Genomic DNA, 21,969 nt, shown 5'->3' with positions numbered 1-21,969 from the left:
TCTTGTCTTCTTTCATATGTTATATTATTAAAATGCTATTCAAAATGATTTTAATCAAAATAGTAATTCTAATGTTTCTGACTGCCCAGTGTTCTTCCGAGAGTCGATATGTAAACGAGGAGTGTGCGAGACCTTATGAGTTCAAACTATGAACCTCTGACTGATCGCAATGATAGAGACATTTTTTAACACCTTGGACAATTATTTACATGTTTCTATCATTGCAAGCTTATCGTTCGTCTCGCTTCGATACAAAGGCACGGCTACCTTTCAAGATGGCGCAGGGAACTGTGAAGGGGACTATTGCTTAAAATAAAGAGGTAAGCGCATAATCATTTCTTTGCCCTCCAGTCATCTGTCGGCTGTTGAATAATCCGCATTACATCAAACCTGCGAATGGCCTTTCGTATCCATTTATTTGAACAACTAAAAGGTTTACACTTAATGGTCGACGAGTCAATAGCTCAATCATTCTGCCTTCGGGCCTCATGGACTATTGACTCGTAGGGTCTAGTTATTAAATAAGCTATTAAATATTCTGGTTTTAAAAAGATTTGCACATTATTGCACATTAATAAAATCTACGCCCATTTATATCTATCTATATACATCAATCTACCTTCCTACTTGTGTGTGGCGTCATAAATTACTGTTGTGTTTGGCTCCTATTACACGCAGTCCTTTGAACATCTTGACGTACTTCTTCACGAGTAAGGCTATGCGATGGCGGTCTATTTCATGATTGGAATCTTTCACCTGAAAAAACGTTATTGAAAACTTAACTTACTAGCCAATCCCTATGTCGAGGAAAAAACTGGTTCGAGTTGACATTGCCGCAGTGCATTCTGGGACTGTGTTATGGAATACTCTTCCCCAAGATATTAGATTATGTTCAAGTTTGGATAGCTTTAAGAAAAAGCTAAAAACATTTTTATATAAAGAGGCTTATGGTTAGTTTTTAAGATTAGTTATTCATTTTATATATATTTATAATTACTAGATTATTATATTTTTATAGAATGTAGTCATTAAGATAGTTTAGTAGTTAGGTTTTTGATTATTTGATATTTCAGTAATTATTTATATTTGTTATATTGTTTGTAAAGCGCTTTGAACATAGGTAAAAGCGCTATAGAAATAAAGTTATTATTATTATTATTATTATTATTATTATTATTTAAGAGACGAAATAGCCGCCATTTTGAAAATGTCAACATTCGCATCGTCAACCCTACCAATCTTGCAGATGCTAATTTTCTTAATCAACCCCTTATCACACCCCCAAGATTCCAATCAAAATTTTGAATTCATTTGACCGCGTCCTATTCGTCACCGTAAAAAAATGCTTTGTGATCAATAGTCCCCTTCGCAGTTCCCTACGCCATCTTGAAAGGTAGTCGTGGCTTTGCATCGACGCGAGACGAACGGTGAGCTTGCAATGATAGAGACCTTTTTTAACACCTTGGACAATTATTCACATGTCTCTATCATTGCAAGCTCATCGTTCGTCTCTCTTCGATGCAAAGTCACGGCTACCTTTCAAGATGGCGCAGGGAATTGTGAAAGGGACTATTGGCTACTTGAGACCAGGTAACTGGAAAAGCTGGTTAGTTTAAAATGAATTTCTCAGAATCATATTTATTTTGTCTTTTGAGGCAAAAAGAAATGCCAACTCTAGAAAAGAAATTCTTGAGAGAAAGTATTTTAAACACCGAAAACTTGTCACCCTTACAGTAGTTTAGTTTAGTTTAGTTTAGTTTAGTTTAGTTTAGTTTAGTTTAGTTTAGTTTAGTTTAGTTTAGTTTATTTGTCACAATATAAACATATACATTTTATAAAACTTGAGACATACAAATTTTGTGACTGGCGAAAACAGAACTTTCGTCCCAATTGATATTCCCTCTCCATACAATTTACATAACAAACAGTACAAACAGTAAATCCTGGGGCCGAAACAATGAAAATATAGAGGATGTCATAGCACACTGAACCACACTTACTTTGTCAACAGCTCGAATAAAAATTTCTTTAAAATCTTGACGGGTAATTTCGTTGTGGTCATAATAAGGTTGTAACGATTCCTTGATAACGCCCTTTATCCTCTCTATGCGCTGTAGTCGAGCAATACCCTGGGGAAAAGAAACACGTTAAATACTTGTATTCTCAACTTTCACATCCCCACAATCCTTTGCGTCTTTGGGGGGTAACCAGAGGGTAAAAACCCACTTATTTTGCTGAAGGCTGATCAGAAAATGTTGAAAATACCTTGTTTGGTATCCAAAGATAAAATGAAGAAGTAAAAAATAGAAAAAGATAGAAGCTTGAAGACGTTTAAGGTAAAATTTAAACATTTTTTCGTAAGTCAATACATTTTCTGTAAGACCAAAACTCTTGATGATCTGTACACGCAAAAATAAATTCCGAATAAACTGATAATCAGTATTCTACAGATAAAAGCAGGTATAGTATAGATTCAATTAAGAAACTTTTCAATTTGGGACAGTTTTTTGATTGGTTACCCCCCAAAAACGCAAGGCATTATGGGGAAGTTTATAAATTGATACTTTTTCGGAGGGAGGAAAACCGGAGAATCTGGAGAAAAACCCTTAAAAATCAATGTCAAGTGAAACCCGGTAATAGGATTTTTTCATGATGGCGTCATTTGACTCCCAATACCAAGATGCTTCGCGAATTTTCTTTCTTATCTAAACTTGTATTCTCTCATGAGAATACTAACACAATTGGTGCAATGGAGTCTGGTAGTAGAGGTCATTGATGCCATCGTGCAAACGTCCTATAAAAAGGAAAAGTTCACAAAGTGAGGGCTTTTTTTTTACCTTTCTTCTATTTTTCTCTCTTTCAGATTCTAAAATTTGAGAACCATTTGCATCAGAATCAGCAAAGCCAGCAAAAGAAACCGTCTGGCGACAAAAAGCATCTGGGTTCTTGTAGCCAGAGGCAGCAGAAGATAGAGAAGGTCGAACTACAGCAACTGGTAAATTGGCGTTCCTAGGCGATCCAAGAAGTGAGGAAAGCTTTGGACGATTAGTATTCAATTCCTGTTGATCCAGAGACCCTTCGAGAGGAAGCCGTGCTGTAGAAGTTGAACTTGGGCTGCTCATAGAATCAGGTTCGGTTTCTGACGCTTCTCTTCTGCTAGACTCGAGTTCTTTTCGCAGAAACGAATGTCCTTTTTCAACTTCTGTCCTCAGGCTGGACGTCTTATGTCGAAGCATTTGAATTATTGCGAGGTTCTGAACGGTGCGATTAGAAAATTCACGCGATGGTTGAACACCGCTGGTCAAAGTACCAGAAGCTGGCTGCGATGTCTCAGAAGTTGATAGCATTTTCAGTTTTGGCCTTGCTGGCTGCTTAGCAACGCGCTTCAGGGGTTTGAGAGAAGAAAGTTGTTGCGCTGTGTTTAGAAAGGTGAGTGGTGGTTCGACAATCGAAGGTGGAGGTAAACTCCGCAGAGTAGGAAGAAATTCGTCGGGTAAAGTTCGTGAAGCAGGATGGACTTCTTCGGGTAAACTTCGTAAGGCAGGATGGGCTTCTTCGGGTAAACTTCGTAAGGCAGGATGAGCATCTTCGGGTAAACTTCGTAAGGCAGGATGAGCATCTTCGGGTAAACTTCGTAAGGCAGGATGGGCTTCTTCGGGTAAACTTCGTAAGGCAGGATGGGCTTCTTCGGGTAAACTTCGTAAGACAGGAATCGTTTCTTCGGGCAAACTTCGTAAGGATGGGTGTGTTTCGTCTTGACTTGGCACAACTTTAATTTTTATCTCTCCTTTCCCTCCAGTAAATCTTATAACGCGGGCGTCTTGCCCAGATGATGACTGCTTGTCTGTCTTTCTTGACAAACCAGTACTTGCACAACCAGTCAAACCAGTTGACGGCCGAGGTCCCAATAATTTAGACAATGGTGAGAGACCTCTCCGTTTTTCTTTTTCTGTTCCTCCTGGCGAACCGATATTTGTTGAACCGATCAAACCTGATGATGATGGCCGCGGTCCAAGAATGTTAGCAGTCAAAGGCGAAGAAGTTCTTAAAGAAGTCGGAAGATGTTGGAGAGACGGCTTACTGTTTTGATTTCCCAAAAGAGAAGTATCGCCAGTTGCCACATGCTTTCCATTAGCCTCTTGTTTGTCGTTGGTCTCAGCCACTGGAGAAAATGCAGATCGATGTGAGTTGTAAATACTTATTAAATCAGATTTCGCGTCGTCTAGCTTTGAACTTGTTTTATATTTTTCTTCAAGATTACGAGTGGATGAAGTAAAATCATTCTTTTGATCACTGCTCGAACTTATTTTCTTATCTTGTGAGGAAGTTATTTCGTTATTTAAAGGTATACTCGACGGTGTGGATGATCTAGGCAAGCGCGCTATGGGGCAGACTGTGGTGGATTTTGCTCTGCAAGTATTATCATCCACTTTAAATTCTGGTAACTTCTTGATCTCTTTGTCTTTATCAGTCCACAAAATAGGAGACATCCTCTTCCGTTGGGAAGCATCTTTCCTAGTAGAGATTGGAGTTTTACACACTGGACTGTCTGGAATATCAGTAGAATCGTGAGAAACCTTGGAATCATGAGTAGAGAACTTATCGTATCGAGAAGAATCTTTCTTAGTAGAGATTGGAGTTTGACACACTGGACTGTCTGGGCTAGCAGTAGAATGAGGCATCTCGGAATCGAGAGCGTCCAAGGCTCCAGGTGAATCCTTTTCTCGGGAAAACGAAGAATCAAGTGACGGAGAGGACTTTTTAGGTATTTTGAATCGCACGTATGTTGCGGGGGAGGGCGTTAGCTCTTTCAGTGACCTTTTAGAACTGGAGACTGAAGAAGAGGAATGTGCTACTGTCGGAGATGGAAGTTTTGAAGATGGTCCACTCTTTAGCTTTGGTTTTGCTGACTTTTTATGAAGATCAGAAGTAACAGAAGAGTTATTTCGCAAATTTTCTCTAAAACTTTCTCTAAAATTTTTATTTTCTAATGTTGCACCTTGTATTTGTTCAGTGGAAGCGCCTGGGTTCTCATGCAGCTTGTTCGAGCCTAAAGCCACATTTTGTAAATCTGTTTGGTAATCTTCATTCCTTTCGATTGTTTCCTTTTCTTTTTTTACCAAAGGTGAATTCACTAAGGTTTCATCTTTGTTTCCAGTCTGATCACGTGAGAAGTTACCAGGGTTTTCATTGGATGAGCCGCTTTCAATACCCTTGATCTGACTTCCCTTATTTGGACTGCGTTTGTCATATGACTCTGAAGGCAGAACACGGCCATCACGTGATACTGTTGCATTCTCGTCATGGAGAGTTTCAATTCCATTAAATATTGAGCCAAGGACGTCGGAATGGCCTGACTTGACGCTGTTACAAACAAAATAAAGAAATTACCATATAAATCAAAATTGGGTCCCAAATATTATGATGTGGGTTTCAACCAATATCTAAGAAGTTCTTGTCAACACAAGTGAAGTCCTTAGGCACCTAAGTGGTCGTGTTATGGGTACCAGTCAATACTTAGAAGCCCTTGTCAACACAAGTGAAGTTAAGTCCTCAGGCACCTAAGTGATCGTGTTCTGGGTACCAATCAATACTTAGAAAACCCTTCCTCGGACAACTAAAGGGTCGTGTTGTGGGTACCAATCAATAAATAGAAAGCTCTTATTAAAACAAGTTAAGTTAAGTCATCGGACACCATAAGGGTCTTATGCATCGTGTTGTGGGTGCCAATCAATATTAAGGAAGAAGACACTGACCTACAGGGTCCCAGACACTTGTAAAATAACTCACCTCGATGAATCGGATTGCTCCGGTTCATTCGTGCTGTCGTCTTCAAACCCATTTAGAGCGTAATGGTCACCAAATATAGAAAGCGTCCCAAGTCCACGCCCTGGATCAGAAGCACTGCCAGATGCTCTTAAATTATTGTTGAGCCTCTCCCTTGGGGTGCGTCCTCGAAGTGACTGTGCCTCGAAAGGATTACGATAACTATCTTCATTATCTGCCTTCCGCTTTTTCGCTTTTGATTTTGTCGTCGATCGGCGCTTTTTCTTGGTAGTGGTGGTTTTTCGTTTCTTCCTCTTAGGTTTACCTGTGGTAGAAGAGGTTCGTCCCGTTCGTGTTCTTGTTTTCTTCTTTCCTCCTCGACCGCGTCGTGTAGTAGAGCCAGTCCTCGAGCGTGCAGTAGTACTCGACCTAGACCTCCCGCGGCCTAAAGAACGAGAACCAGTCCTTCCTCGTCCCCTACCTCGACCTCGAGTTGAAGATGATCGTCGTCTATTACTAGCAGCGGTTCGTGCTCTTTGCGGCCTATCTGTCGTAAAAAAATAAAAATAGAAGTTACTAAGTAGATAAAACACTCGACCAAACCAACCTCTGGGCTGATCTAAGTCAGGGCACGGCTGACTCACAGATGGAACCCTGAAACAACCTTCTGGGCTGATCTAAGTCAGGGCATGGCTAACTCACAGATTGAACCCTGAAACAATCTCTGGGCTAGTCTAAGTCAGGGCATGGCTGACTCACAGATCGAACCCTGAAACAACCTCTGGGCTGATCTAAGTCAGGGCATGGCTGACTCACAGATCGAACCCTGAAACAACCTCTGGGCTGATCTAAGTCAGGGCACGGCTGACTCACAGATTGAACCCTGAAACAACTTCTGGGCTGATCTAAGTCAGGGCATGGCTGACTCACATATCGAACCCTGATTTGCTCGACTGATGTTGGACTGATATCTTTACAACATGATGCTACGCAATTAGGTTTCCTCCGTAAAAGAAATCATACTCAAGGAAAAATCATGTGGTCCATAATTTTACCTGTTTCGTTTGTCTCACTACTTGTCTCGCTTCTCGTCGAAGCCCGTACTGTACCACGTGAACGTCTTGCGTTGCCTGGCAACAGGTCAGGTACAGAATCTCCTTCCTCTTCCATCTGCTCGTTTCGTCGAATTTCAATACACGTGGTGCAGTACCACGAGCCAGCGGGTACCGTGTAAAGCCGAGGCCTTAGACATTCCAAGTGATACCTGAATAGACCATTTTCACATTAGTCAAATACCGCTGTGTTCCTTGACCACAGACTCATTTATAAAGGGTTAGCCTCGTATCAGTGTCTACTTCACAAATACCAACGGTAAAGTAAAGAATGCACAGCTTTAGAAAATATAAACACTTTGAAATTCCAAGGACCTTGACTGAAAAATATAAATATTCAAAGTAATACAAAATCGAGGCTATAACCCTGTACAACAGAGTATTCGAAATTGGAGTTTTACGGGACACGGAGTTTTAATTTCCAAGGAGAAGACGTCTATTAGCCTCAGGTCAAACGTCGAATTCCACATGAGCGGAACTTAATGACATCAAAGAAGACCCCCTTGTTATCCAAATTTTCAATTTAGTTCGGCTCATGTGAAGTTCGATGTTTGACCTGAACCTAAGTCGTGCTTTGATCAGCCCAGTGTTTCAAAAAACATTTCATGACAGACAGAACGATTTCACATAAGCGTCTCTAGCACGCAAATGAGCTAGAGAGTAAAACAACATTCTAATGAGGGGCACGTGCGTGGTTGATACTCTTTGGTAGAATGCTCTAGATAACTAGATAACAAAACGATTAAAGTGTGAACAATCAAACTATGGAAACGGGCACTCTAAAATAACGGAAATTGAGATTTCTGTGTTAAATTTACCTACCCTTTGTCACAGCCATCGCACAACAACATCCGATCTTCTCTATCACATTCATGACACACCTGATAGGCCAACAAATGAGAAAAAAATGACTCCAGAATACTCTCAAATTGCCAGGGACGACGCTACAGCTATTCTTCGATTTTAGGTTACGTCATGGCGACCATGTTGGTGGTATTTACCAAAAGACTTCACATTAACGTATTGTTAAACGCACCAAGATAGCCGCCATGCCCAAGGAAGGAAGCAGGAATTTTGGAAAGGGAAGGGGGGAGGTCCAAACGTACACTAAGAAAAACCTGTTTTTCACGACCACTCACTTCTATGCCCCCCCCCCCGGTTACACATCAAAACAATTTCTAAAAAAACCACAACATTTCTTAAAACCTGTGAATAAACTAAATTCTGAGACAAAACAATCAGTTGAACCTCAGGTATGACAGGGAGAACGTCCGGACCTCGACCCTCCCCCCCCGGATCCGCTACTGATGTCTTTATCATTTGACTATCTTGGGAATGCTTTGCAACCCATCAATCGACGGAATGTTAAGTTACTGTACCTCACAGAAGGTCGGTTCCTGTTCCCATCCTATCTCAGGCACACTTCTGTCTTCAACTGGAATCTGTCAAAGCCAAAGACAACGAAGTTAAAATCGTTTATAAAGTGAAACCTCTCTAATACGGACACCGAGAGCCAAACGCCGTTTTTGAGATGAGATTATGGGTAGACTGCAATTTTTCAGCAAAATCGGCGATTGAAATCTGGCGTATCGAATGATAATTTTCAGCATTCTATATACACCTATGGATTCTTCGTTTGCATGTTACTTCATCGCGGCCATGTTGGTACCATTTAACAAAAGATTTCTCATTAGCACGGTACCACAATGGCCGCCATGTTTTTGTCTTTTAACTCTCTTGGGAATGCTTGCAACCCATCAATTTTCAAAAAACGTTGTCGATCGTAAAACTGAAATGCGCGACCTGAGACTAAACAGAATTTTTGGGCTTTCACGTTTTCTGGTTAAAATACGAACAAATCACATTTCTAAATCAAATGTCGTGCTTCATATTCCAATCTAAAAGGAAACTATGTTGCCCGGCTGGGAATAGGCCCTTTGCAGTTAACGGTCACGTGTCTGTACTGGACTGCAAAATTTTTGTTTTTATATTACATTGGTGATTCTTTTTAGCTACTTGTAAAGAACTGAATGAAAACATGTGTATCCAGTGTGTTACAAAATGTAGTTTTATTACGATCTCTCGAAACAGGTTGTAGAAAGTTTGTTTGCAGTCCAGTAAATTTCACCCATGGGAATCAAAATGTTCGATTCATTTGCTCTCAGTGAATTAATCAGCACGTGATTGCTTAGCTGCAAATGGCCTATTCATTACATTTTGCAACATGTTACTCAGTCTCAGATTTCAGATCTCTGAACGACAACGCTTATTTAAATAGGCGTATACATTTGGATGACTTACTCGTTCTAAAATTGCTCCCTTCTTGGTTAAATGCACGAGTATTTCTCGGAACACCTTCCTGTCAACAGGACAAGTATTGGCATTCTACACACACATACACACACAAAAGAAAAACATTATTTTAGATAGTTTTATATTGAAATACAATTAGTCATTTATAGGTCATACACCTACTTGCAAGAACGTTGTCATACGATATTAGGACATTAGTGATTTAGTGAGAAAGGAATACATTAAAACACAAAAGAAAAAATTCAGCTTCAGTGAGCTTCTTTTGTTTTTTAATATAATTCCTATCCCACTAAATCACTAATGTTCTATTTTCGTATGACAACGTTCTTGCAAGTAGGTTTATATATATACAGTCAATGTCATTAACGTTGTCCACCGAAAAAAAGACATTTAGACATTCACATTTACACATTTACACATTTAAACTAAAAGAAATATCACGTGTTTCCTTGAACGTTCTGGCATAAAACAAACGCTGAAATAACATTCTCCATCTTAAATCCTCACTAAATGTTTGGGTATTCTGGATTTTCGATTCACGAGTTGAATTTTACATTTAAAGTTCAGGCTCACTTTAGTCTAAATGTCTAAATGTGTAAATGTCTTTTTTCGGTGGACAACGTTAATGACATTGACTGTATATTAATATCGTTGACTATGTTGATTAAATTAGTTAGCTTAGTTTAGTTGTAGATAAACGACCCCACCATGTTTGTATTTTGTAATCAAAATATCTTCTAGTTTTAAACTCAGTATTGAAGAAAAGATACCATAAAATGGTTCTAACCACATGTTATGTACGTTAAGTCCCTAAGAAGACCTTTGGGCTCAATAGAAATAAAGTAAAACATGAAGTTATTTACAAAGAAATGTATGGAGTGTTGCTTAGTGTTGAGTGTATGATGTCACAGACTCTATAAAAATTTATTAAAATATAATACTTCCCATCCAAATATCGGGAAAAAACTTTAACCAGTGATTATTAGACCTTTTATGGATTATTCTAGTAAAGTTTCAGCTGAATTAAAATTTGGATGATTTTTGTGCTAACTAGTCCCCCATTAATTGGCTGTTGTTTCGAGCCTTGAAATTAGGAGAGTGGTGTGCGATGCTACTGTGCTTCCTCTCACCAATGCCGCGCAGGGTTTGATTTCCAGGCTTTGAGTCTTCCGTGAGTAAGTTGTTTGTTGGTTGTCTTCTGTCCTTTGAGGGGTTTTTAGGGAAGCACGGGTGGTGTAGCGGTGTGAGCGCTTGCCTCTCATCAATGCGACCCGAGTTTGAGTCCCGCCGGGTTCGGTGTTGTATATGAGTAGAGTTGTTTGTTGGGTCTCTCCTGTGTTCTCTCCAGTTTTCCTCCCTCCGCAAAAATCAACTCCTAAAATTCCAATTTGATCATGGAATGAGGGCCACAGGTTTGTTGGCCACTGGCTATTAAGTGCTACCCTTGTGAAAAAAAGGACGTTTTTTCCCCCGGGTTCTCCAGTTTTCCTACCTTCTTAAAAATCAACTTCTAAATTCCAATTTGAGATTTCACTTATGGAGCTTAGAAATAGCTGTTGTGATTGTCCCATGCTGTTATACAACAGCCAAAAGCTAGAGTACAAACACTATAAGTGTGCAACTTAAATACCACTAAATACTGCTGAATTATGCTAATCCTATTGTTTTCTATTGTTTAATTAGCACTATTTACTACTAAATAGAGCAAAGTGCTGCACACTTTTAGTGTTTGTACTCTAATAGAATAGAATAAAGAATATATAGAATATAGTTAGCTGACCTTAGACCATTCCATGATGCATGCCAGGCAGAATACATGTTTGCATTCGCTGGGAGTGCCAAGCTTTTGTCCTCCAAGAGACATCAGGCAGATGGGACACTGGTCAGAGTTTGATGGGATATCATCATCATCATCATTTAAGTCCACATCAAGAGTGTCTTCAGTTTCAATGCCGTCTTCCTCATCATTATTATCATCACCATCATCAGTGTCATCATCATCACCATCGTCTTCTTCATCATCATCATCATTAATAGAGTCAATGTCTGGTTTAAAAATGTATATATTATTAAATTGTTTAAATATCATAACCATTTTCAGTGTTGTCATCATAATCATCTTCCTCGTTACACATTCAAAAAAGGTTTTCGAGTTTTCGAGCTATCTGCAAAAATAGTCACTACATTCCAATTGAATATGTAAGATAGCCATGCCCTGACTTACAGTAGATCAGCCCAGAGGTTATTTCAGGGTCCATTCTGTGAGTTAACCATGCCCTGACTTAGATCAGCCCAGAGGTTGTTTCAGGGTTTGATCTGTGAGTTAGCCATGCCCTGACTTAGATCAGCCCAGAGGTTGTTTCAGGGTTTGATCTGTGAGTTAGCCATGCCCTGACTTTGATCAGCCCAGAGGTTATTTCAGGGTTTGATCTGTGAGTTAGCCATGCCCTAACTTTGATCAGCCCAGAGGTTGTTTCAGGGTTTGATCTGTGAGTTAGCCATGTCCTGACTTTGATCAGCCCAGAGGTTGTTTCAGGGTTCAATCTGTGAGTTAGCCATGCCCTGACTTAGAACAGCCCAGAGGTTGTTTCAGGGTTCAATCTGTGAGTTAGCCATATGCCCTGACTTTGATCAGCCCAGAGGTTGTTACACAGTATTGATAACATTTGATGTTTCAAATGTAATTTAGCATCTTAATTAATACCTTCATCACTTCCGCTGTCATCGTCATCACTTTCAAATGCTTCCAATGTTTTTCTCTTCCTTCCAGAACTTTTGATTGAACCCTTAAAATCATCACTATCATCATCTTCATCGTCTTCAGTACTTTCTAAAGCTTTATTAACCAATTTTTTCTTTTTCTTTCTTGTTGAATGGCTAGCTGCACAAGGAAAGCCTTCAAACTCTTCATCGCTTCCTGAATCCAGGCTCTTTGCCATGGTAACCAGCCTTTCACATTACTGTGACGGCAATACCTTCACCAGGTCTTTGCTTCAGACCCTGTCCATTCTGAAAATTGAAAAAAAAATGCCATTAGAACTGGAACTTTTGTTTATTTTTGTACAAACCCACTACTTCAGGGTGGTGTAACACCACCCCTACTTTGAAGATAACCAATACAAAATAATTTTTTTTCCCCTTTGATTCTAAGGGTTGCACCCCTTCCATTGGTTAATCTTGTGCGCAGAACCATCCCCTGAACAAATTCCTGGATCTTCCCCTGTGTAATGGCAGTTCACTTGCCTCTCACCCCTGTGGTCTTGAGTTCCATTCCTAGACTAACATCACATATTTTTTACATGAAGTTAAAATTTAATTGTAAAATAGTTTTATATGATTTGAGTGATACTCTAAATTACATCTTAGAGGGAAGCACAGGTGGCGTGCACTGCTAATGCGCTGCCTCTCACCAATGTGGCCCGAGTTCAAGTCCTGCCGATCTTGATGTCGCATGTGATTAGAGTTGTTTGTTGGTTCTCTCCTGTGCTTCGATGGTAATTCTCCGGGTTCTCCGGTTTTCCTCCCTCCTCAAAATCAACTACTAAATTCTAATTCGATTTTTGGGCTTTCAGCTAGTTTGGAGCGTAGCTCTGTTGTGATTGTCCAATGCTGTGATACAACAGCTAAAGCTAGTAGATTTTTTTATTTAAACTTATCATGAGATTGTTAGTTCTTTCCCTTGATCTGAGGGTTTTTCTATATAGGTTCTGAATTTTTCCTTTCTTTGGAAAATTCAGCTATTTCAGATATAATTTAGCTATGTACTGACTTTGATCAGCCTAAAGGTTAATATTGTTAATAATAACAGGGTATATTTGAAAGACATCAAACTAGCTCAATAATTGTACTGTCAGTAGTAACAATAAACCTTTTAAGCAATTTTTAAAAAGAATATAATTATGTATTACTCAAATAATAGATTCTATAATGCTATTTAATAGCCGAGATCTGTGTGGTAATACTTCAGAATGCATTTACTTCAGAATGAGCTAAAACCTGAGTTGATTTTTTCATTTAAAATGTTCTTGAAACTTCTTGAGGAGTCTGCAACCCTGAGCTTCCTATTCAATTTATTATTATATAGCTGAATCTTTGTAAATACAATAATAACAATAGTGACAACAATGATAGTTTTAATAATCTTGCTGATACTGTATTGTAAATATTCATGTTATTTTGTTATATATATATGTAATTGTATAAAATTATTGTCTTGTAAACCTTTATTGAAAAAAATGTAGAACTGTAATGTAAACTCTAGGTGGTGTGAAATATGATTAAATGAAATGAAAAAAAAATTAAAGCACAAAAACAATGCAAAGCATCTATGGATAGTTTGAAGGGACCAGAATGTCTTAATGCAAAATGCCTCCATCATTGTTATTCTCCTGGCTGATCAAGGCAAACTAATATGGGGTAATTAAGGCTCATTAGCAGCAGTAAGGGGGACTCGCGTAGCGCCGGCATTTGAAAAAATGACATATCGAAAAACCCCAGCCCCCCCTGGGGTTTCGGAGGTAGGTTAAAGGCCCTACAGGGGGTCTTGCGCGATCCGGGGGCAGCGCGCGGTGTGTCCTTACTGCTGCTCTGTTGGGTACCGCAAACGGAGGTTAAAATATCCTTTATATATAGATGGATACCATCAAAAGCATTAGAAATAAAACTGTGCGCCGACTGCGAACTCAGGTGCTGGACCGCTTAGACGCCGACTTTGCCTTCACGACATTTATGGAGGGAGATACAGACGAGACGATGAACGAGGAAAGAGCAGAAAGGATAATCAATTTGATGCCCGCGGGAGACTACCGTTTGGAGTTGACGTTTATAAAGTATTTAGACGGCGAGTGGATAATAGAAAAGGGCAGGAATCCAATACGGGCGTCTGGCAGGAAGGACCTGTTTGTTTTAAACAAGGACACGCGACTGGGAGCACTAGAGGGAATAGACATGCTCTTCTACGAAGTTGCTTACCCGGTTACCGTGGTTATTTACGGTGCGTACAAGATAAAGACGCCGGATGTTAAAGAGTTAAAACCAATGCGCCATCCAGGTAACTGCATAGGGAAGCTGGTTAGAGAGTTCTTCGAAGATTCCTCCCGCGGTGGTAAATTAACCTTAAAGAGAAGAGAAGCCATCAGGAAATGGGAAAAAAATACTAATAGGACCGGAGGAACCATCGAAAACATCAAGAAGTTGGAAACCGCGTTAGAAAGGCGCATACACGTCAAGGATATCACCGACGGTTTTATTTACTCCGGAACGCACAAGTATGGGGGCCGGGGTGCTCCTATCGTAATTTACCAGCACAACGCACATGCGTGGAGGGAGTTAAGGTTCCCAAGAAAGAAGGAAACGAAGGTCTATAAGAATTCTCCATTGACAGAATTAGTTCATGAGAATTCCATATGGTTAATGGATGCGGAGGGAAGTCAGTTTATGACCCAAGATGGTACTTTATACCGACCGGAAATGGAACAGCTGCGCATTCAAAGCGCCGACGAAGTGCTTAGCTCCCGCAGTTTGGACTTCTTAGCCGCAAAGAAAAGAAACGGTTGGAAATCCACACCGGAGGAGTTCAAAGATATAGCTAAAGCTTGCGTAGAACACGGTCACGGTGGTCTGTGGAACATGGAGTACGACGAAGACGAGTACGTGTCTCTGGATATGAAACATTGTTACCCCGCAAGTTTTAAAGGCCTAGGAGATTGTAAGGAATATTACGACCGTTACGGACATCCAGATTCACAGTTCTTTCGTGTTGCGTTGGATGGTCACTACGACGCCCCAGCAACGGGATTCGTACGGTTAACCAGCTGGAAATTTACAAAAGACTTACATCCAATAATCTATGCGTGGTACGGAAAGCACCTGCAGGAGAAAGAATGGATACCCATACCACTATTGAAGTTCTTTGAAGAGCGCAAACTTTTAAAATACACAGCGCATGAAGCCATACTTTGTCACAGCGCCTTTACGCAATGGTTACCGGAGCATAACCCCACAGCGCGTGTGGTCATAGGTAAATTCACGCAGGGCGCTAAGGAGGGTGAAAAACATATGCAGCGACGCTTGATAACGGACGCCGGCGAGTTAAGCTTCCTCATCAAGCGTGCACATGATGAAGGAACGATGGTATCCGTGGAGAAATGGGATTACCTCGTAGATGATAAACCACACGAATGGAATGCGCTGTGTTATTACCAAGACCATCGACCGCAGTATTATCATCTGCGTGCCAGCATGTTAGCCTATGCGCACATTAACCTACTTGCGATGTTACTGCGGTTTGACAAAGAGGACATCCCGCGCGTAGCTACGGATTCCTTGTACGTAAAGCCCGAAGTGTTAGAGAAGATGAAAGAATTCTACACCGAAGATGAGTTGGCGGAAAGTGGTCAATGGCGCGTTAAAGATGAGGAGATAAAAGCATGGAGGGCACGTGTAGAATATCACGGAGAAAATACTTGGGGCGTCGTAATGCCCACGATGAGGCCCATGCCAACCGTAAAGGACCCCATTTCTTACCAACGCTTTTCCTATCTGTACGGTACGGGAGGCAGCGGTAAGACTACGCGCGTCTTGGAACTCTTTCCGGCCTTAAAAGTGCTAACGCCAACGCACCGTTTGGAAAGGGAACTCTGCAGTCAGGGCCACGACGCACAAACCTACCACAGCTTCTTTCGCTGGAATGGCCAAAAGTGGGTGCCGGAAGCCATCCATGACATACCTCCGGTAATACTTTGGGATGAGATTTGCACCGTGCCTTTAGAAATCCTCAAAGAATTCGTAGAATTCCTCCGCGGGAAATGTCAAGTAATATTTGCCGGAGATCCCTGCCAGCCTTCTCCAATAGCCGGAGAGATGCCCCATGAATGGCTAAAAGAAATGGTAGACCATGCGGAGGAAATTAACACCGACTACCGCAGTAAGGATCAAGTAAGAAATCTGAAAGCGGAATTAAGGGGCCTCAGTGACGCCGACCAATGCAAAACACTGCGCAAACGTGTACGAGCGAAGTCCTACGAGGACTTCCTTTACGCATGGCATCCAAAGGATCTGGTGCTGAGCAGCAAACGCGCAGCACAGTCTCGCATACAAAAGGATTTGTTAAATATACACCGAGAGCGCTTCCCTAGTCATTTGGTGCCCGTTTGCTATAAACCCCACGACACCCGCATGCAAAGAAAAGATGTCTGGGTACCAGGCACGAATGTTCAACTGCAGAACGCAGTAACGCATGATAAAGCCTGGGTGCCCATAGAAAAGGTGGAAAGAATTACCTCCCATCAAGACTGGCGCTTGGGTTACTGCATGACAGTCCACAGCGCGCAAGGGCTTACCATAAAAGAAACCTTATGGATCATAGACCAGCGGCTGTGTTGGAGCAACCTTATCTACACCGCCGTAAGTCGTGTGGAGTATGCCAAACAGTTGCGGAGAGCCTGGGGTCCGCAATTGCGTTACGATAAAACGCCAGAAGACATAGCTAAGGAGAACATTGCTAAGAAACTCCTTCGCTACAAGCGCCACGACGAAGAAAAAAATATGACGTTCGACCTATGCGTGGACGACGTCTATAAGAAAGGCGCCCGCTGTGCCAAATGTAACATACCTCTACTATGGAGGTTTGACCCAAATGACGATCAGCAGTTCTCCGTGGATCGCATAAATAACAAACGCGGGCATTGCAGAGGCAACGTAAGACTGACATGCCTAGAGTGTAATCGGGCGCGCGGTGCTGCGCTACTCTGAGTCTTTAGGGACTATGAGCAGCTCTTCCATGACAAATCCGCGACTTGGGCCATTTAGGTAATACAACACGGGTTGCCCTTCCTTGGTGACGGACTTTGAAATCTCATACGTTTCCAAAGACCAGTTAGGATCCGTGGCTCTCTTACTGCCACCTTCGAGTTCCCCCGGCTGATAGAGGTATCTGACCACTATGTCGCGGGGGAGCTTTTTTTCCTTTAGTCCGACTGCCCTCGAACTTCTGACGTAGGACTTGTGTTCCACGTGTTTCTTTTTTATGGCATCCTTGGGTTTTATTCCCGTAGCCCTGCCCTCCTCGTTGTTCAAGGCCGCGATGACCTGGGGGAGCCGCTGAGTCCATTCCCTGTTGCGTTTGGAGGGATCTTCCAGCTCTTTCCAATACTGGTACCCAAAGAGACGCTCGGCCAGGGTCTTATTGAATCTTTCAACAATGCTCTGACCCCTGTGGTACTCAGCTTCAGCTCTCCTAATCTTAGTGCTGTGGTCTTTCAGGGTCTTAGTAACCACGCCCATGAACTCTGTCCCCGCATCCACTTGCAGCAGCTTGGGCCATTTCAAGACGCGCTTATAAATCCTACCTAGGGCTTCTGCGACTTCCCCAGAATCCTTGCTGGTTATGGGTTCGGCGTCCTTATATCTGCTTGCGATATCGACTACGGTCAAAGCGTATCTATAGGTCTTTTTTCTCACCTTATCGTGCGGTAAGAAAAGCAAATCTGCCTGATGAACTTCATTAGGGGTATTTACGGTAAAGCTGGGCCTGGGAATGTACTTAGGCACGGGAAGATAAACCTGCCAGAGGGTTTGTTTTCTTAGCCAATTCTTAGCCGTTTCTTCTGATACCCTGGCCGCGGTCGCGAGTTTCTTGATGGCCGACGCTCCTTTCCAATAGCCTTCAGGTCCATAGTAAATCCTTTTGAGTTTGTCCTTTACGCGGCCCATTATATGAATTCCAAAACAAGATTGATCTTTCGTCCGTTAAAATCCACCGTCTTTCCGTCCACTTTAATGGTGATGTTTATGCTTTCTACCAAATTAGACAAGTCATAGCTTAAAGAAATGGGAGTGTATTCTACCAGATCGAACGGATTACCTTTGGGCAGAAACTTAGACATAAGAGAAGACTTTTCTCCATTGTTGTAACTATGGACTAAATCGCAATAGACTTCGTAAGAGGATGCGACTTTCCATTTTACATCATATGTATTACCGCTATTTATCGTGGTACTAGTAAGGCCCAGGAGTTCTACCAATGAACTGTCCTTTAAATTAGCGCTTCCACTATTTTTCTTGAATTTCATTTCATGGGGTAATCCTGTGGTAAGAGTATATCCATGCTTTGCTAGCTCCTTAGCCAGTGTTATAGGGGTGTAATGGGAATCTGGCAACTTTGGTTTGGTGGAAGTCACGACGACAAAGCCGCCAATCAAATTATACCAAGAATTGTACAAAGAGCAACTAACCAACCGAACCCTTTCCGCGCGGATGGGAGGATTCAGATAAGTAGTAAAGTTATTCTTGTCGCTTTCCAAAAAGACGATCATTATATTAGATACGCCAAAGCCACGCCTCCCGCCAGCCCTGCCAGTCCTACGAAGACCAGCTCATTGTCTTTTTGTTTCTTAGAAGGCTGATAGTAATTCTTGAACTGAGGCTTTCTTAACCCCGTTAATGCCGCGGGGTGCGCCTGCGCATAAAGCTTAAAGGCGTAGTCTGTATTTTCGAAATTCTTATCCGCCTGCATTTTGTCTTGGTAGTTCTTGTCCAACCAATCCCTGTAAGCTTGTCTTTTTTCATTCCAAGCCGCCACGTCCCTTTGATATTTCTCCAGCGCTAAATCGTGTCTCTTCCTCTCAGCGGCCAATTCTCCGCTTTTGTCGCCTCTAACTAATCTATCCAAATATTGACCGCCATAATTAGCTCCAGTGAATGCTAAAGCTGCGACGACTCCACCTATGACCACGCTAGCCATTATATATTACGCCGTAGGGAGGTACTTTTCCTTTCGTAGGTAATCCTTTAGCATGATAGCCCCGCCTACGGCAGCGGTCATTTTAGCAAAATTAGCGAAGCTCTTGCTTGGGTCTTCAGTAAAGTCTTCTTTGAGCACTTTCTTACCTACCCAACCAATACCCGCAACGATGGAAGTAATAATAGCTGCTTCTTCAACAGTTTTCAACAACGCGGTCGACATTACATTACAAAGCGAGAAGGTTATTCCATTACGGGGATCTTACTTTTTCTAACCTCCACGGGTGCGCGATATGTTGGGGCCTCCCACTTTACCTTTGGCTTCGTAGCCCGCCATTGTAAGTAGAGGCTGCCTGCTGCTATAGCAATTCCTATCGCGCCAATGACGTAGCCGGGATTCCAAAAGGATTCCTCTTCTTCTACCTTTTCTTCTTTTTTGGCTTTGTTCTTCCTGTTCATCTCTGCGAGCTTCTTTCCCGCGGCAACTCTGCCTGGAGATTTAGCCTTGGTAATCTTGGTATCTTCTACGGGTGGTTGTTCTTCGGTGCCACTCATCTTATATCTAAGGACTTGAAGGACTTGACAAGTAACTTAATAATGACTTGGCAATGACTTAAGGACGACTTGACTAAGTACTTGAGAATGACTTAAGTAAGTACTTGACAACGACTTGACAATGACTTAAGTAAGTACTTGACAACGACTTGACTAAGTACTTGAGGCGACTTGACTAAGTACTTGAGGCGACTTGATCAGGTACCTCAGTAAGTGCTGCCTGGAAGACCTTTTCGACTTCTCTGTCCTTCTTGAAGTCCTTCCAAGATGTTCCGAAGGAACCTAGTACCTCCTTCAAGTCGACGTGCTGAGCTACGTGCAAAGCCGCAGAGGCGACTGCCATTAACTTACCGCACTTCAAAGACAACCAGCCGCAGGTTATCTTAAGTTCTTGGGATATGACATAGTCCTCGCTGATGTCCTTCCGTAGTTGCTCCACGTCGTCTATGGGCAGCGCAAGTCCGAGAAGCTTGGTGGCCAGCTTAATGGCTGAGTCTGCTACGGCGTCCGTGGTCTTACTTGCAAGGGCGGCCTCGTACCTCTTATGGAACTTTTTGACTTCCTCTTCTGACAACTTATTAACTTGCTCATGGTTGAGGTCCTTACCTATCATTTCTTTGCACTTCCCAGAAGACACAAGGATGTTAAGTTGTTCCTTAAGGTTACTTTCGTTTAGCTGTGTGGGGACTTCATCTAAGAGCTGCTCAATATCCATATATCTTTATGGAATACGGAAACCTCAAAGAGAAGATCATTTTGGAATGTTGGTGCGTTTTTAAATGCCGCATGTATTCATGCAGCTGTTCCTTGCTTATCTCACCGCCGTAGTCAGAAAGGATGGTTTCCAGGTCACTCCGGCTCGGAGTGTAGAAGACGACCAGGGAGCCTATGTTTTCCCTAAAGGGTTTAGAGACGCTGGTAAGCTGCTGGGAAAGCAACCAAACGCTGATATTGTCATGCCTGCCGCTGAAGGCGAGCTTCACTAATTCGGAAGTGCGTCTTTTTACGTCGTCCCCACAGGCAATGTCATCCAGTATGAGGAGTGTCTGCGTGTCCTTGGGGAATTGCTTATGCCAAAACTTCAAATGGCTGGATAACTCATTAGGATCTAAGATATCCACGAAGAAGTCGTCATCTTTCACTCCTATGCCTTCCCAGGTGCGGTTATTCACATAGGTGGGACATAATAGCACTATGTAGTCGAAACGGTATCTAAAAGGTCCTAATAGCTGCTCCACGACGAACTGCGTTTTGCCGCAGCCGGTGGGTCCTACGATCAGAGCGTTACAAGGAATATGGTTCGGATCCATTATATATACGATGGACCCAGTGGACGCAGTAAGAAGGATTGCCGGCGACGCAAAAGATAAAAGAGACACCATAGAAATGCAAAGGGAGGAGATCGATCGGCTGCGGGAGCGCGTGCAGGAATTGTATGATGAAATGTGCGGTCTGAAGCGCGCAGAAAGGTTTGGTGCCTTGTTGACGATGGCCGGTTGGGCAAAAGAAAGCGTGCAGGACTTTATTAAGTATCCCTTATAAGGCTTAAATAACACTTAGTTATAATGAAGTGCGAGCAATGTGAAAGGGAGTTCAGCAGCAAGCAAAGATTGCAATATCACGTCGAAAGACGGGTATGCAGTAAGAAAGTAAACAACGTCACTGTTTTGCGAAGACTGCGATAAGCAGTTTAGCAGCGCGCAGGCGTTGGAGTACCACCGTAGCAGAAGGGTTTGTTTAAAGAATGTATGCGTGCGCTGCGACGAGGACGTTACCGACGCCTGGCACCGACATAGATGCTACGGTAATTACGATCTGCTGGGCGTAGCATGTGAGGAGCACGGTGACGTTGCCGCCAGATGTTGTCCGGTAGACACCACGAAAGAGTTAACGCAAAGGAAGAAAGAAATAGACGAAACGTTTGCGGAGTTTGACCGCGTAGAAGGCGTAAGGTGGGAAGATAGGGAATATTGGGAGGCCAACTGTGAGCGCTGCGGCTGTCAAAGGAGCGGTCAACATATTTGGCATTGTTTGTATGAGGGTCAAGGTGGTTTTAAAGAGTACTTAGATCGCTTTGATGCTTGGCATGCCAGTAACGAGGCGGCAAGGAAAGCCCGTAGAAGTTAGAAAGGGACCTAAGATAGTAAGATAGGGTTTGTGCAAAGAGTCTCAAATCCTGATCTTATTTTTTATGTTGTTTGTTAACAAAACAACAAGAATAATAGGAACCTCTTTTAAAGAAGGTTGCAGGATAATGAATAAGAACCCTTTTAAAAGGGGTCACTACCTTTTTTCGTCAAGAGATGTAGTAAAGTATGACTTGTGCAAAGAGTCTCAAATCCCATTCTTATTTTTATTGTTGTTTGTTAAGTATCATCAACAAAACAACAATAAAAATAAGGACCCCTTTTAAAGGTATATGCTAGCCTACGCAGCCGCCTTCTTTGGAGGATTCCTGATCGCCCTTTCAATATATGGACTG

General features: G+C 42.1%; 1 protein-coding gene across 1 annotated transcript in view; it reads right to left on the bottom strand.

The window, feature by feature from the left end:
* Positions 1-397: 397 nt before the first annotated feature.
* The window catches only part of LOC116288190 (uncharacterized), a 34,499-nt gene continuing 12,927 nt past the window's right edge, over positions 398-21,969 (bottom strand). The window contains exons 2-11 of the mRNA XM_089026594.1: positions 11,896-12,200; positions 10,972-11,237; positions 9,180-9,263; positions 8,258-8,320; positions 7,701-7,759; positions 6,822-7,030; positions 5,791-6,313; positions 2,838-5,364; positions 2,001-2,129; positions 398-756 (exon numbers count right to left, since the gene is read on the bottom strand). Coding sequence (XP_088882720.1) covers positions 640-756; positions 2,001-2,129; positions 2,838-5,364; positions 5,791-6,313; positions 6,822-7,030; positions 7,701-7,759; positions 8,258-8,320; positions 9,180-9,263; positions 10,972-11,237; positions 11,896-12,130 — 4,212 coding nt within the window. The 5' untranslated portion in view covers positions 12,131-12,200 and the 3' untranslated portion in view covers positions 398-639. The remainder of the gene's footprint in view (positions 757-2,000; positions 2,130-2,837; positions 5,365-5,790; positions 6,314-6,821; positions 7,031-7,700; positions 7,760-8,257; positions 8,321-9,179; positions 9,264-10,971; positions 11,238-11,895; positions 12,201-21,969) is intronic.

The sequence above is a fragment of the Actinia tenebrosa genome, unplaced genomic scaffold (assembly GCF_029948245.1).
Source record: "Actinia tenebrosa isolate PJP-AT-01 unplaced genomic scaffold, QUT_ActTen_1.0 PGA_scaffold10__47_contigs__length_13832649, whole genome shotgun sequence".
NCBI lineage: Eukaryota > Metazoa > Cnidaria > Anthozoa > Actiniaria > Actiniidae > Actinia > Actinia tenebrosa.
The sequence above is the reverse complement of the archived record's forward strand: the minus strand, read 5'-3'. Positions and strand labels throughout refer to the sequence as shown.